This window comes from Dromiciops gliroides, chromosome 4, assembly GCF_019393635.1.
Source record: "Dromiciops gliroides isolate mDroGli1 chromosome 4, mDroGli1.pri, whole genome shotgun sequence".
Lineage (NCBI taxonomy): Eukaryota > Metazoa > Chordata > Mammalia > Microbiotheria > Microbiotheriidae > Dromiciops > Dromiciops gliroides.
In genome coordinates this window covers 166767237-166779788 of record NC_057864.1, presented here as the reverse complement: position 1 = coordinate 166779788, position 12552 = coordinate 166767237, and the positions used below count along the sequence as shown (strand labels likewise).

Genomic DNA, 12552 nt, shown 5'->3' with positions numbered 1-12552 from the left:
CACATTGAATTCTTTGAATTTAAAACAAACCTAATTCCAACCTGTATTTGATTCTTTCCACTTCAGGTAGCCAATGTGGAACTATATTATAGAGCAATACAGTTCTATTTAGAATTCAAGCCTCTGCTACTAAATGATCTGCTGATGGTACTGTCTCCAAGGTTGGATCACACTCGTGCTGTCAACTATTTCAGTAAGGTAATGGTTTTAGCTAATCTTCTAGGAGGGTGCTTATCCTAGCCCTGAGAATTTTTCTAGTAACTTGACTTTAAAATGGGCTACATTAACTCCATAATCTGTTTTAAAGGTTAAACAGCTTCCATTGGTTAAACCGTACCTACGCTCAGTTCAAAACCATAACAACAAATCGGTGAATGAATCATTGAATAACCTCTTCATTACTGAAGAAGATTACCAGGTAAAATATTTTTTGGTTCTTGGGTATGCTTCTGAACACTCAGGTTATAGTCATAAGAAGAAGGGGTAAATTAGAAGACTTTATATTTTTGCTTTATCTTTTCCTTTTGGATTAGGAAGTAGGTTGTTGCTAATAAGTTTTCTTACAACACTAAATTCAGTTTTATTCATGTGACTTGTAGCCTAAACAGTGACACTCTGAAGTTTGACACTTTCATGTATAAAAGTTAAAATGACTAAAGTAGAATGCTCCAAAACCCCAGTGAAAGTGTTAGGACTTTTTGTTAGGTTAGTGTTTGGGGTGGGGGGGTAGTGATGGAGGGGAGAGCTTTGACTGCCCTTATAAAGCAACATAAAGAATAGATTCTGAAAATGTTTGGCCCTTTAAGCCCCCAAAACGTAAGTTATACCTTGACATAATGATCCCAGTAATTTTTTTTCTACTTCCCTACCATCACCCTCTATTGTAGTAAGACAGTTTGGTATGGTGATTGACCCAAATCCTGTCCCTGATAATACTAGTCATCTGCAAATCATTTACTGTCTCAAAGTCTAAGTTTCCTGTACATACTTAACTCATGGAGTTCAAATGAGATAATATATGTGAAATACTTTACACATTTCAAAGTGCTATATAGATGTTGGTGCAATTACTGACATGAGCAAATTTTTGCCTATATCGACCTTTTCAGTAAGGATTCTTAAGACAAAGTTAATAGGCAGTTGGTCTAGAGCAGGTTGTGAATATCTTACCGTTAATTTACCAGTTATCTCCCTAGGACAGAACTTGTTTTGCACAGATCTACAAATTTCACAACCAGAACGAAATGTTTGTCAAATTTGAGCATTTTTGAAAGAAAATCAAACTTTCAAAGCATTGCTTTTGTTACCAACATTTTTATAGTCCAAATAGAATTAGATGGAAGAAACTTGTGGATTGTTCATATGGCTAGTGTTTAGATACAAAACATCACACCTGGCTTTGCTTCAGTGGAGCCTATGGTCAGAGTAGGACTAAATACAATTTTTTAAAGACATTACGTTAGTTTAGTATTTAATTTCTTTCTCTTTTTAAGGCACTGAGAACATCAATAGATGCATACGACAATTTTGATAATATTTCTCTTGCTCAACGTTTGGAGAAACATGAGCTCATCGAGTTTAGAAGAATTGCTGCATATCTCTTCAAAGGCAACAATCGCTGGAAACAGAGTGTAGAGTTATGCAAGAAAGATCGACTTTATAAGGTAGATAAAGTTAGAACAGAAGGAAAGAGTTTTAAGCAAGTAAATGGCAGGGGAGGGGGAACGATTTGAAAAAGGACTAATTCCAAGATTGGATTATGGACCTCTGTCTTAACCACAAGAGTTACTTTCAGATTCAGTGTAATATAAAATAATCATTTTTGTATACCTAAAGGAAGACATCAAAACTCTTACATTGAGACAGATCAAAGTATTGAACTCTTAAAGTAGTATATTAGTTTCCAGGGTAATCTAACTAATGCAAAGTAAATTTATCAGTGTGAAATGTTCTGAGTTCTGTTACTCCTTCCCCCACTTCAAAAAAAAAAAAACACCTCACAAAACTAAAGTGGTAAACTGGGATTAAGCTCAATTTCTGGACAAGCAGTATTGCTCTATTTTCTCATCTAGTTTGATTCACATCATGATTTTTTTACAACCTGATGCACTATAATTTGAGGATTTCTGTCTCAACCAATAATAAAATTTAGTCTGTCCCCTTCCACCACCTGCACACACAAAGCATTGGTTTAGATTGTTTGGTTGCCCTCTGAATAGTCTGTAGTTGATTTTCTTTTTTTAATTTCCTTTCTTATTTTTAGGATGCAATGCAGTATGCCTCTGAATCAAAAGATACAGAGTTGGCAGAAGAGCTGCTGCAGTGGTTTTTGCAGGAAGAAAAGAGAGAGTGCTTTGGAGCTTGTCTCTTCACCTGTTATGATCTCTTAAGGCCAGATGTTGTCTTGGAAACTGCATGGAGGCACAATATCATGGATTTTGCCATGCCCTATTTTATCCAGGTCATGAAGGAATACTTGTCTAAGGTAAGGAGATATCTTTTAAGCATATTCATCAATAATTGCTTCAAGCAAATGCAAAATTTCATGTACAGTCTTAGATTTCAGAGGTGAGATTCTTTAAGTAGACTTGGTTTGTTTCACATCACATATGTAAATATGGCTCTTATTCTTGTTACTCAGGCCCCCCCACCCCATTGCCCTGCCCACATTGACATCTATGAGGCTTTGGAAAAAAGTATTCTTTAGAAATGATTTCTCAGTATATCACCCTTGTGTATATACATGAAGGTCACTTCTTAAGTTCTGCCTCTCTCCCCTCCCTTTTTTATCTCTTGGTTAAAAAAATCTCATTTCTTCAGAATAGTCCTTCCCCCAATCCAGGACTCAGAATTCTCAAGTAATATTTCCTGTCCATTAGCCAGATGTTTCTAACCGATAAAATGAGTTACCTTTATGCCAATTATATCCTTTTGTGCTTTGATTTTTAGCAATAGTAACAGTGTGTTTGTGGCCTTAGGAAGCTGCATATACTTTTCTGATATCCTGCAACCGATAGTATTGACTATCAAAGGAAATTGACTTAAGTACACATTAATAAATAAATTAAACCGGAGGGCCTAATTCTTGATTTGTTAAACTCTGTCTTACCAAGCTTCCCTTTTTTGGAGCTGCTGTCTCTTATGTAAATACATTTTAGAATAAAGGCACTTTTTCTCTACTCTTTACAATTCTTCTGGACCTAGTTTCAGGTCTTGCAATAAGGAAAGTCATTGTAGGCCCACAAAAATTAATATTCTTGAAGGATTTTCTACCTTCTCACCACCCCCTCATCTAGTGGTTTTATTATCTTAACATAGGGAACTATACTCCAAGAAGACCTATTTATCCTACCCTAAGGAATAAGATAGGTACCTAAAATATGGGTGAGTCATCAGTATGCTTGATATTTTTTTAAAGAAGATTTTAAAAAAAGAGCATTTGCCTAATACTTCACATAAAATTACTATGCCTTTTTTTCCTTCAAATAACTACTTTTCAGGTTCCAATGTATTCAGTTAGTTTGTTTTTAAAAAAAAAAAGATCCATCAATAAAGTGCTATAAAAATCAAGTTAGTCAAGGAAATGTTGCCTTCTCTCCATAGTCACAGATCTCTTCTAATGTGCAGTATTATGATAAGGGGCTCTTAGCTGCTGTTAGCTTAAGTGCTATACTTTTACTGTGGATTAAGCTGCTTCTCACAGACGTTAGTATAAATACACTTTTTGCAATAGATTTTGAAGTTAAACTGATTTAACTCTAAAGTTTGCTTCCAGTGTGCCCTTTATTTTCACTTCTCCTGTACCTTTTTAGTAGTGAATTATTTCTCCCCTAAACCTTTGTTGCTGATTCTACCTTTTTATGCTCAATATGGAATTTAATTTTTTCTAAGCTGCACCTTCTGAATTCCTTTGCAGGTTGATGCAATAAAGGAAAAGGTGAAAGTTGATTCTTTTCCATCTTTAAGTCTGGAGGACTAAGTCTAAGAAATCTGCATGATTTTTTTTCCTTCCTACCTTTTCTACACTGCTGCTGCTGCTTTTTTTCCCCCCAACAAAATTTCACTAAAGCCTCTGCAAATCCTTTGAAACATATCTACAATAGAGCTGTAGGAAATTAGTAGATGTTTGCTACTAATCGGCTAATAGTCCTTTAGGAAGGGCAGGAGGCTAATCAGTAGTTGGTTCACAGTCTTTTTAAAAAACAGGATGTTGAGTTGTTGTCCTTATTCAATCCAAAAGTATAAGATTTCTCTGTCTGGGCATCTGGACCATAGTAGGATTTCCTCTCTAATACATGGAACAAATTAAATTAAAACAGCCTCCAGTTTGACTTTTGCAACCTGCCTGACAGTTGATGAAAAATATATGCCCTAAAGGCTTTACTTACTTTACACTGAAGGACTGTGATCCAGTTTCTGATCTCTTGATTATTACTAATTTTTTTGCTGAAAGTAGAGAGAAGATACTAGCTGCTTCCGAAGTGACTTTCCTCATGTTTCTCTGGGTGTCCAGTTCTTATGGTGCTAGTTCATTCTCAAGAAAAAAAAGTGAAATTATTTTTAATAAAGAATAAGTTTTAATAAAATTTAACTTGCTGTATCTTGTTGCTGAGCCAGCATGGAATATTTCATTTTATGATGACCACAGTATTAGTATTTATCTTTTTTTTTCCTTTTTCTTTCTTTTCTTTTTTTTTTTTTTTTGTCATCAGGCATACCTTTAAAACCTTTAACAATTCTCTTTCTGATGTTGGTTTATTCCTAGGAAGATCAAACTAATTGCTGCTTGTAGCCCCTACCTCCTTGGTTAGACTTATCTGCATCCCAATATAAATGAAAGACTTTGAAAACTTGTATCATAGGGGCTGGGAAAGCAGAAGGAGGTTGACACAAATTCTTTATAAAGCATTTGGAAGGGCTTATATTGAAACCAAATGAAATCACCATTGGAACTTAGGGCAAACCTGAGTGAAATACATTGTGTGTGAGGCTCTTCAGCAGCTAGTAAGCAAGGCAGTAAGAAAGCGTGTGTGTGAAAAACAGGTAATTGAACTGCAGTGTATGCATTGTTTAAACTAAGCATGTACAACAGTCATTGCAATTACATCACACTATTTCTGAAACTCTAAAGCATTGCTGTGGGCTGTGTGTGTTTCTTGGGAGCCTGTATGGCAACAACCATCTTCAGACCTCACTTCTTGCTTCAGTACTTTTGCCTTTTTTTCATGCACACATACACAAAATAACTGACTGCATGTTAACTTTTCCTCTGCAGCTTATTGCAGTCTTTGTGGAAAAGCCTTTTTACATTTTAATGATCTTTCAAATAGCGTGGATGAACTGAACCCAGTGACATGCTTACTTGTCTTTTTATTCAAGGATCAGAAACTTTTGTTACAGCTCTTTTAACAAAAGCTTGTGTTCATTAAAACATTCTCTGCTTTTTCATTCAAGCAAACTGGGTCAATGAAAGCTAAAATTGGATATTTCTGTGCCAGAGGCTGTCCTTGTGTCTGGAAAAATCTAAACTTTTTGCTTAGCTTGATGCTACCCCTTCAATATTCTTTCCTGTGCCCAACCTGCCTATGTCTGTGCTTGGGCATTTCTACATTCTAGCTTATCTAAATCTTCCATTTTTCTCTATAAACAGGAGTTATGTTGAGCATATCACCCTAATGTGGACTTTAAACAGGCATTTACTTAAGATTTCCCTCCCCCTTAAACTCCATAAACATTTGTAATTTTTTTTAATAGTTGCTTGAGTAAATTATGCAGCTTGATTTTATAATTCCCATTTAATAATTTTATGGCAAAGAGCTTTATTAACAGATTCTAGAGCTATGAATTTATTTTTGATGTATTAAGTCTAGTTTGCAGAAAATATACTTTTGGATTCTTATAATAATGCTTACATACTAGTGTATAGCTTGTCATTTTTTTTAGGGTATTTTGGGACATAAACACCTAGGCTGCAATATTCCTTTCTTTGCCTTTTGTAGAATACTTTCCTGGGGAACAGTAACCCCACTTCATCTGAAGAGTCTGTGATTGACCTTCAGCTTACTATTTAATTTCTATAGGTAAACTGGTGTTTTACATAATGATTATGGATTATAGCTTAATAAGTATATGGAAACCTTTCACTATTGGAATCACTGTGGGCAGAGAATTAACTTTTGGGAAACCAAACAGTAACTATTGGTTTAATTACTAATACATATAGCACTTTAAAGTTGACAGAGCACTTTTTGTGAGTGTGTGTATTATTTATATATATATATATAATTTGAGTCTCACAAGAACCCTGTGAGGTAGGTACTATGATTATTGTCCCCATTTTGCAGATTAGACAATAAAGCTGAGAGGTTCAGTTGCTTGGCCAGGGTAACACAGTAAGTGTGTGAGGCAGGATTCAAACCTGGTTTCCATAGTGAAACCTCCAAACCAGGATTTAGACTTTAACATTAACAGCCATTTATATATTTTACAGCTTTTCATAACATTTTGGTGTTTATAACTCCACATGTCTTTTTGAAAAATACTATACTTTCTTCCCCAGTCAAGGTACCATAACTTTGAGAAACCATGTACAGAATGATCTGAAAGTAAAACCTAATAAGATGGAGAGATTTGGCCATATGTAATGATAGACCAAAGCTGTTCTTCATTAGTAGTCTCACATGTCATTGGTGTGTACACACACACACACACACACACACACACACACACACACACAGAGTTCACCCCATCTCCCACTCTAACATTTCCTTTTAAGCTGAGTGTATTCCTCTCCAGCCCCATTTCTGGGCTCCTATTGCTTCCTCTGCACATGTTTTGGTAATTAGTGTGAATTATGCCACTTAACAGTGTAGCTAGTAGCTTTGCAGAATGGGCCTGTATCTGTGATTTTTGTTATTGGGAAATTTCCCATATGACGAACTTCTTTTATCAGTGCAGATCAGCACCTCTTCTGCAGTTGCTGTTATGAGTAGCCTTTGGCACTGGTCTGCCTCAGGGACACACTACTGATGTGTCAGATGTAAGACTTGAACCCAGGTCCTTCTGAGATAGGGCAGCTTTCCATTGTACCACACTGGTGCTGGCCTATAAATAAGTACAATTACAAGTTTAAAAAAAGAGTTTGGTCAAAATAAAGCTAGGTTACTTAGGTCTTGAAAGATTCAGGAAAGTCTTAAACCCATGTCATCAGGAGCTATATACAGTCTTGACAAAGTATAGTTTATAGTGAGTGCCATTGGTGATCTTTGTCAAGGTAGCCTGCTGATTTTACTTTTTTAGTGAGGGATGCTCTCCTCTTTTCCAAGAATTCATCAGTTTCTTCTGGTCCTGTTTAACTAGGAGGCACACTTCAGTTTAAATGGTTCCCTTTCCTCTTCCTCCTTCCCTCAGGCTGCATCCTAGCATGTCCAGTTTTAGCCTGGCGTGAGCTTTTGACCGTTATAAATCCCTCCATCTTGAGGGTTTATAACAACAGTGCTGAAAAACAACCTTGACTGATGTATGACCATAACCATTTGAATCTGAGGGGGTCTGAGAATGTTCTTTCAAGTCCGGTTTTGACAGTATTTAACACACTAAGGCTTTTCCACTTTCTGCCACAAAAAAACCAGGTGTATGAAGCCTTTTTGGATGTCAATTAACATTGCCTGTTTTCCTTCAGGTGGATAAACTGGATGCTTCTGAATCTCTGAGAAAAGAAGAGGAGCAGGCTACAGAGACGCAACCTATCGTTTATGGTAATGCCACTTATTTCCAGATATAAAAAGTGGATTGATTTAAACTTGATTAAGAAATATACCACAAAATAGGAATAGAAGTAGATAAGTAAGGAAGTTAGCCTTCTTCCAATAGGAAGACCTATGAAAAGACAAAATAAAGGAAAGTATCAACTTATTTTACTATTTAAGACACTGGTCATAAACCCACAAAAAGTTCTGAAAGCACTACCTTTTTTTCATTCAACAGAACTCCTAAATAGATCATGTTATTTGAACGCTGCTTAATCACTTAGTGTTTTTTTTTTTAAATAGTGACTATTCCTGCAGTGATGATACACAGATGAACCAAATTTTCAAAATTGTGAAGAGGGTAGAAAATTTACCTTTCATCTAAATTTCTATGGTATAGGCATAGAGCTTCTTTCTTTATCTTTATAACATTTTATTCTCAAATACCAGAGACTCAGATGGACTGTCCTCGGCTTATCCCTGGGAAACTTTGATTCCGTCTCTCAAATGGTAGACATTTGGGGCAGCTAGGTGGCACAGTGAATAAAGCACTGGCCCTGGAGTCAGGAGTACCTGAGTTCAAATCCGGCCTCAGACACTTAACACTTACTAGCTGTGTGACTCTGGGCAAGTCACTTAACCCCAATTGCCTCACTAAAAAAAAAACAAAACAAAACAAAAAACGAGTTGACACTAGTATATGTATATAGTTAATAAATGACAAATATGTAGTATTTAATAAATTAAGTACTATCAAATAAATATTACATTGTGGAATTAACCTCAAGAAACAATTAGAAAGTTAATAATTGTGTCTATGGAAAACATTTTTATAAACAGTACTGCTCCCAGGTATGATGATGCATGCCTCCTTGCTACTGGACAGGTAAGGCTACCGAATCACTTGATCTCAGAACATCTGAGCTGCAGTGAGGCTGACAATTGTGTATCTTCGCTAAATCTCACACCAGTATGGGGAGTCCCTGGGAGCTGGGGGGGGGGGGGACGCCAGATTAAGGCAGTGCAACCAACCTAGCTCAGAAACAGCTTGGTTCAAAGCTACGCCAATCATTATTGGGTTAAGACCTCATGAATGACCATTGCACTTCAGACTGGGCAAGATATGGATACTGTCTCCCAAATAAACATGTGAAAAAATGCACATATGTACATATATACATACTTACATATCACTACTTAAATGAATACATTTGTTTAACCTTTTACTTATGTTTGTTTGTTTGTTTGTGGTGAGGCAGTTGGGGTTAAGTGACTTGCCCAGAGTCACACAGCTAAGTCAGTGTCAATGGTCTGAGGCCAGATTTGAACTCAGGTACTCCTGAATCCAGGGCCAGTGCTCTATCCACTGCGCCACCTAGCTGCCCCTAACCTTTTACTTATGAATCCCCAGATAACTTCTTGGATCAAAGTTAAATCTTGGTTAAATTGGCCAGGTAAATAGATTATTGGATCTGAAAATGTAAACTAAAAAGCTTTTAAAAATTTGTGCAGGGGCAGCTAGGTGGCACAGTGGATAAAGCACTGGCCCTGGATTCAGGAGGACCTGAGTTCAATTCTGGCCTCAGATACTTGACACTTGCTAGCTGTGTGACCCTGGGCAAGTCACTTAACTCTCATTGCCCCCCACCCCAAATTGTGCATAGTTTCTTATACAAATTTTTGTATTCAATGAGTAAATAGCCTTTACTTGCTTTATTCCAAGATGAATAGAATGTTTAACATGAGTGTTCTTCTGAAGCCAGTGAAGAAATTAATTTGTAAAATACAAGACCTGTCACTTAGTTGTGTATGTCTCTTTCATTTTCTACTATTTTAAGTTGAACCACTAGCAAAAAGTTTCTCTGGTAATAGGAATTTGGATGAAACACTTGATTGATACAGTTGATGTAGCTGTTTTCTCATGATTGCACTATCATGCAGACACTCAAAGTGTAAGAATAATTACTGTAGGGGCAGCTAGGTGGTGCAGTGGATAGAGTACCAGCCCTGAAGTCAGGAGGATCTGAGTTCAAATCCGGCCTCAGACACTTAACACTTACTAGCTGTGTGACCCTAGGCAAGTCACTTAACCCCAATTGCCTCACCAAAAAACCAAACCAAAACAAAAGAATAATTACTGTAGATTTTAGTTCTGAGAGCCTGACTCCCTATAGAACAAGTGTCTTTAGGGAGATTTTTTTTTATAAGTCAGGTTTGCTACAGGTATCTATGGACAACTATCAATCCCACTGAGGAAACTTACTATACTACTTAAGTTACTTCAATCTCATGCATTTCAAGGTTAATAATGCTTGAATTTTCTTTCTTTTTTTTTTTTTAAACCTGTTGTCAGATTTCCTCTTTCCTAGGCACGCATCTTTGCTAGAAGGGTTTAGAAGGCATTACTCAACTGGGCATTGAAGAAGTTGGGTTATATTTAACATAAATTGAATTAGAACTGTGATTATTAGCCAGATTTTGTTGGCATAAAGAAAATAAAACATTTTGTTGTTGGCATACAGTAGTTTTAAGTACTTAGGTACACTTTGTTATGCATATAATTCTTAGACAGTTTCTTCTTAATTTCCATTAATGGAACCCCCATTTCCCTTTGCCTTACATGCATCTTGTCTTTTTCCTGTTAATTTCTTGTGTCTCCACCTTTTCATTCTCACTGCTGATGCCACCTTAGTTAAAACCCATATTATACTCCCTCATTTGTACCTTAATTAAAACTCAAACCTCTCATCTGGACTAGAGAATAATCTTAAAATTATGGAAGCAAATAGTAAAAGGTCCATATTCTAGTTTATTCTCATTTATTACCCAGTTGTTTTCACTAAAGCTGGATGATTCCATCCTCTGGGTATTGGGGCTTTTCCAGCTTCCGTGGGTTGTTTTTTGGTGTTTTTTTCTTTTTTTGGTTTTTCATTCATGTTCTCTTATTGAAAACCCTTGTTTTCCCCCCTCTCTTTCAGAATCCTACCAATATTTCAAAGTTTGGCTCAAATCTACTCTTTCCCTCTCGGTGCTAGAAGTGCTAATTCCATAGAATGCTTGTCTCCTTTTAAACTTTTTATTCTATCAACCTTGCTCTGCATCAGTTATTTGTATATATCTTGTGTCTCCTTCTAAACTGTAAGGTAGTCTAAGGCAGGAGCTATCTTTTGTATCTTTTGATTAACAGTGACACTTTTCATATGGCAGCCAGTAAAAGATAGTTGAATAAAAAATAAAAGTAAGTCCCAATTGTGGTTTTGACAAGTTTACCTTCTCATTTGTGAATGTTGCCAAATGACCCCTTTAATAGAATAAATTTGGAAGCATATAAAAGGGAACAGTCTCATCCCATTTGTTCTAACAAGTGAGCTTCATTTGGTATTTTCAGAACCCCATTTTAATGTGGCAATGACAGCTCCTTCCTTCTTGTTTATAGGTCAGCCACAGTTGATGTTGACAGCAGGGCCCAGCGTGGCAGTTCCTCCACAAGCACCTTTTGGCTATGGCTACACTGCACCTCCCTATGGGCAGCCACAACCTGGCTTTGGGTACAGCATGTGAGGCAGAAAATGGATCTTGGAGCTGGCTATCTTCTTACTGAAACTCCACCGTCCCTACCCACTTCTCAGTTCATAACAGGGAAAAAAAGCAACAGAGTTTTGCTTCGTGTTCTTGTAACCTTTGTTTCATGAAGGACTTTTTTTTTTCCTAGAGCAAACTTGGATCACCTATGTTTGAACCTTTATTTCACATTCCACATCATCTTAGAATTTATTTTCAAAGGGGAATAGTTTAAATGTTTGTTCATGTGGGCTTTTTTCCTCCCCTTCCTCCTTTACAGAACTGCTTAACATTCAAACAGTCTGTTGTGAAGAACTTGATTTGCACTCTGTAGTGTTTATAAAAACAAAAAAACAAAAACAACTCTAATATCAAATCTCTTAAATTCAATGTACGCGAGCAGCTTAAAATATGTACTGTCTAAATGCATTTAAGTCTTATTGTATATTCAAAGAAAAGCTAAAACAAAAATCGGTATTTGACCATGCAGGACTGCCAATGACAACAAAGACAACACTAATCAGCATCTCCTACACTGGTTGGATCGCATAGCTCTTCAAATTACTTTAAAATGCATACAGACAACTTTGCCTGATATTTTAAAATGAGCATAAAAGGCCCTCTAACCTATGCAGGTTTAAAGTTACACATATAGAAATGCTAGCGTGTTTTGCTCACTCCATATGTAACAGATGCCCTTATGTTGTGCTGTATCCTGTGCTTTTTTTGTGGGACCATTCCATTCAGGAACAAAGAGCACCATGATTCCAATCCATGTGTATTTACTAACCCTTCCCTGAGATTTGTGTATGTTGGATATTGTGGTGTTTTAGATCACTGAGTGTACAGAAGAGAGAATTCAAACAAAATATTGCTGTTCAGTTTTGGTTGTGCAATTTGAAATTACTCAAATTTAAAATAAATTACTGGACTGTGGACATATCCTGTATAATGTCGGTTTTAATTATGTATTTTCCCAACTTCACCATAATCCCCAATCAACAGATTTGGCAGGGTTTCACATTGGGCAAAAACTGAGATAGTAGCAGGGTATTTTAATGGAGAGGGAAGAATAAAGATTGAGAACCACGTCAAATAATGCAACACTGCATTCTACCATGTGTATTCCCGTAGTTAAGGTACCATACAATAAAAGAACCAAGCAATGTAAATTTGACTACTTTTCAGCAATCTCTCCAGTATTTTAACTGAGTGATACTTTAGATTTGTATCCAAATATTTC

The 12552-nt window shown here is 36.4% G+C and overlaps 1 protein-coding gene across 4 annotated transcripts in view; it reads left to right on the top strand.

Annotated features, from left to right (window-relative positions):
- The window catches only part of CLTC (clathrin heavy chain), a 75777-nt gene extending 63528 nt beyond the window's left edge, over window positions 1-12249 (top strand). For 2 of the 4 annotated variants that reach the window (XM_044000368.1, XM_044000369.1), the window contains 7 exons: window positions 67-198; window positions 308-418; window positions 1494-1664; window positions 2264-2485; window positions 3917-3937; window positions 7682-7757; window positions 11185-12249. In XM_044000368.1, coding sequence (XP_043856303.1) covers window positions 67-198; window positions 308-418; window positions 1494-1664; window positions 2264-2485; window positions 3917-3937; window positions 7682-7757; window positions 11185-11309 — 858 coding nt within the window. In that variant the 3' untranslated portion in view covers window positions 11310-12249. The remainder of the gene's footprint in view (window positions 1-66; window positions 199-307; window positions 419-1493; window positions 1665-2263; window positions 2486-3916; window positions 3938-7681; window positions 7758-11184) is intronic. The other 2 variants (XM_044000370.1, XM_044000371.1) reach the window with 1 other exon arrangement.
- The last annotated feature ends 303 nt before the right edge of the window (window positions 12250-12552 follow it).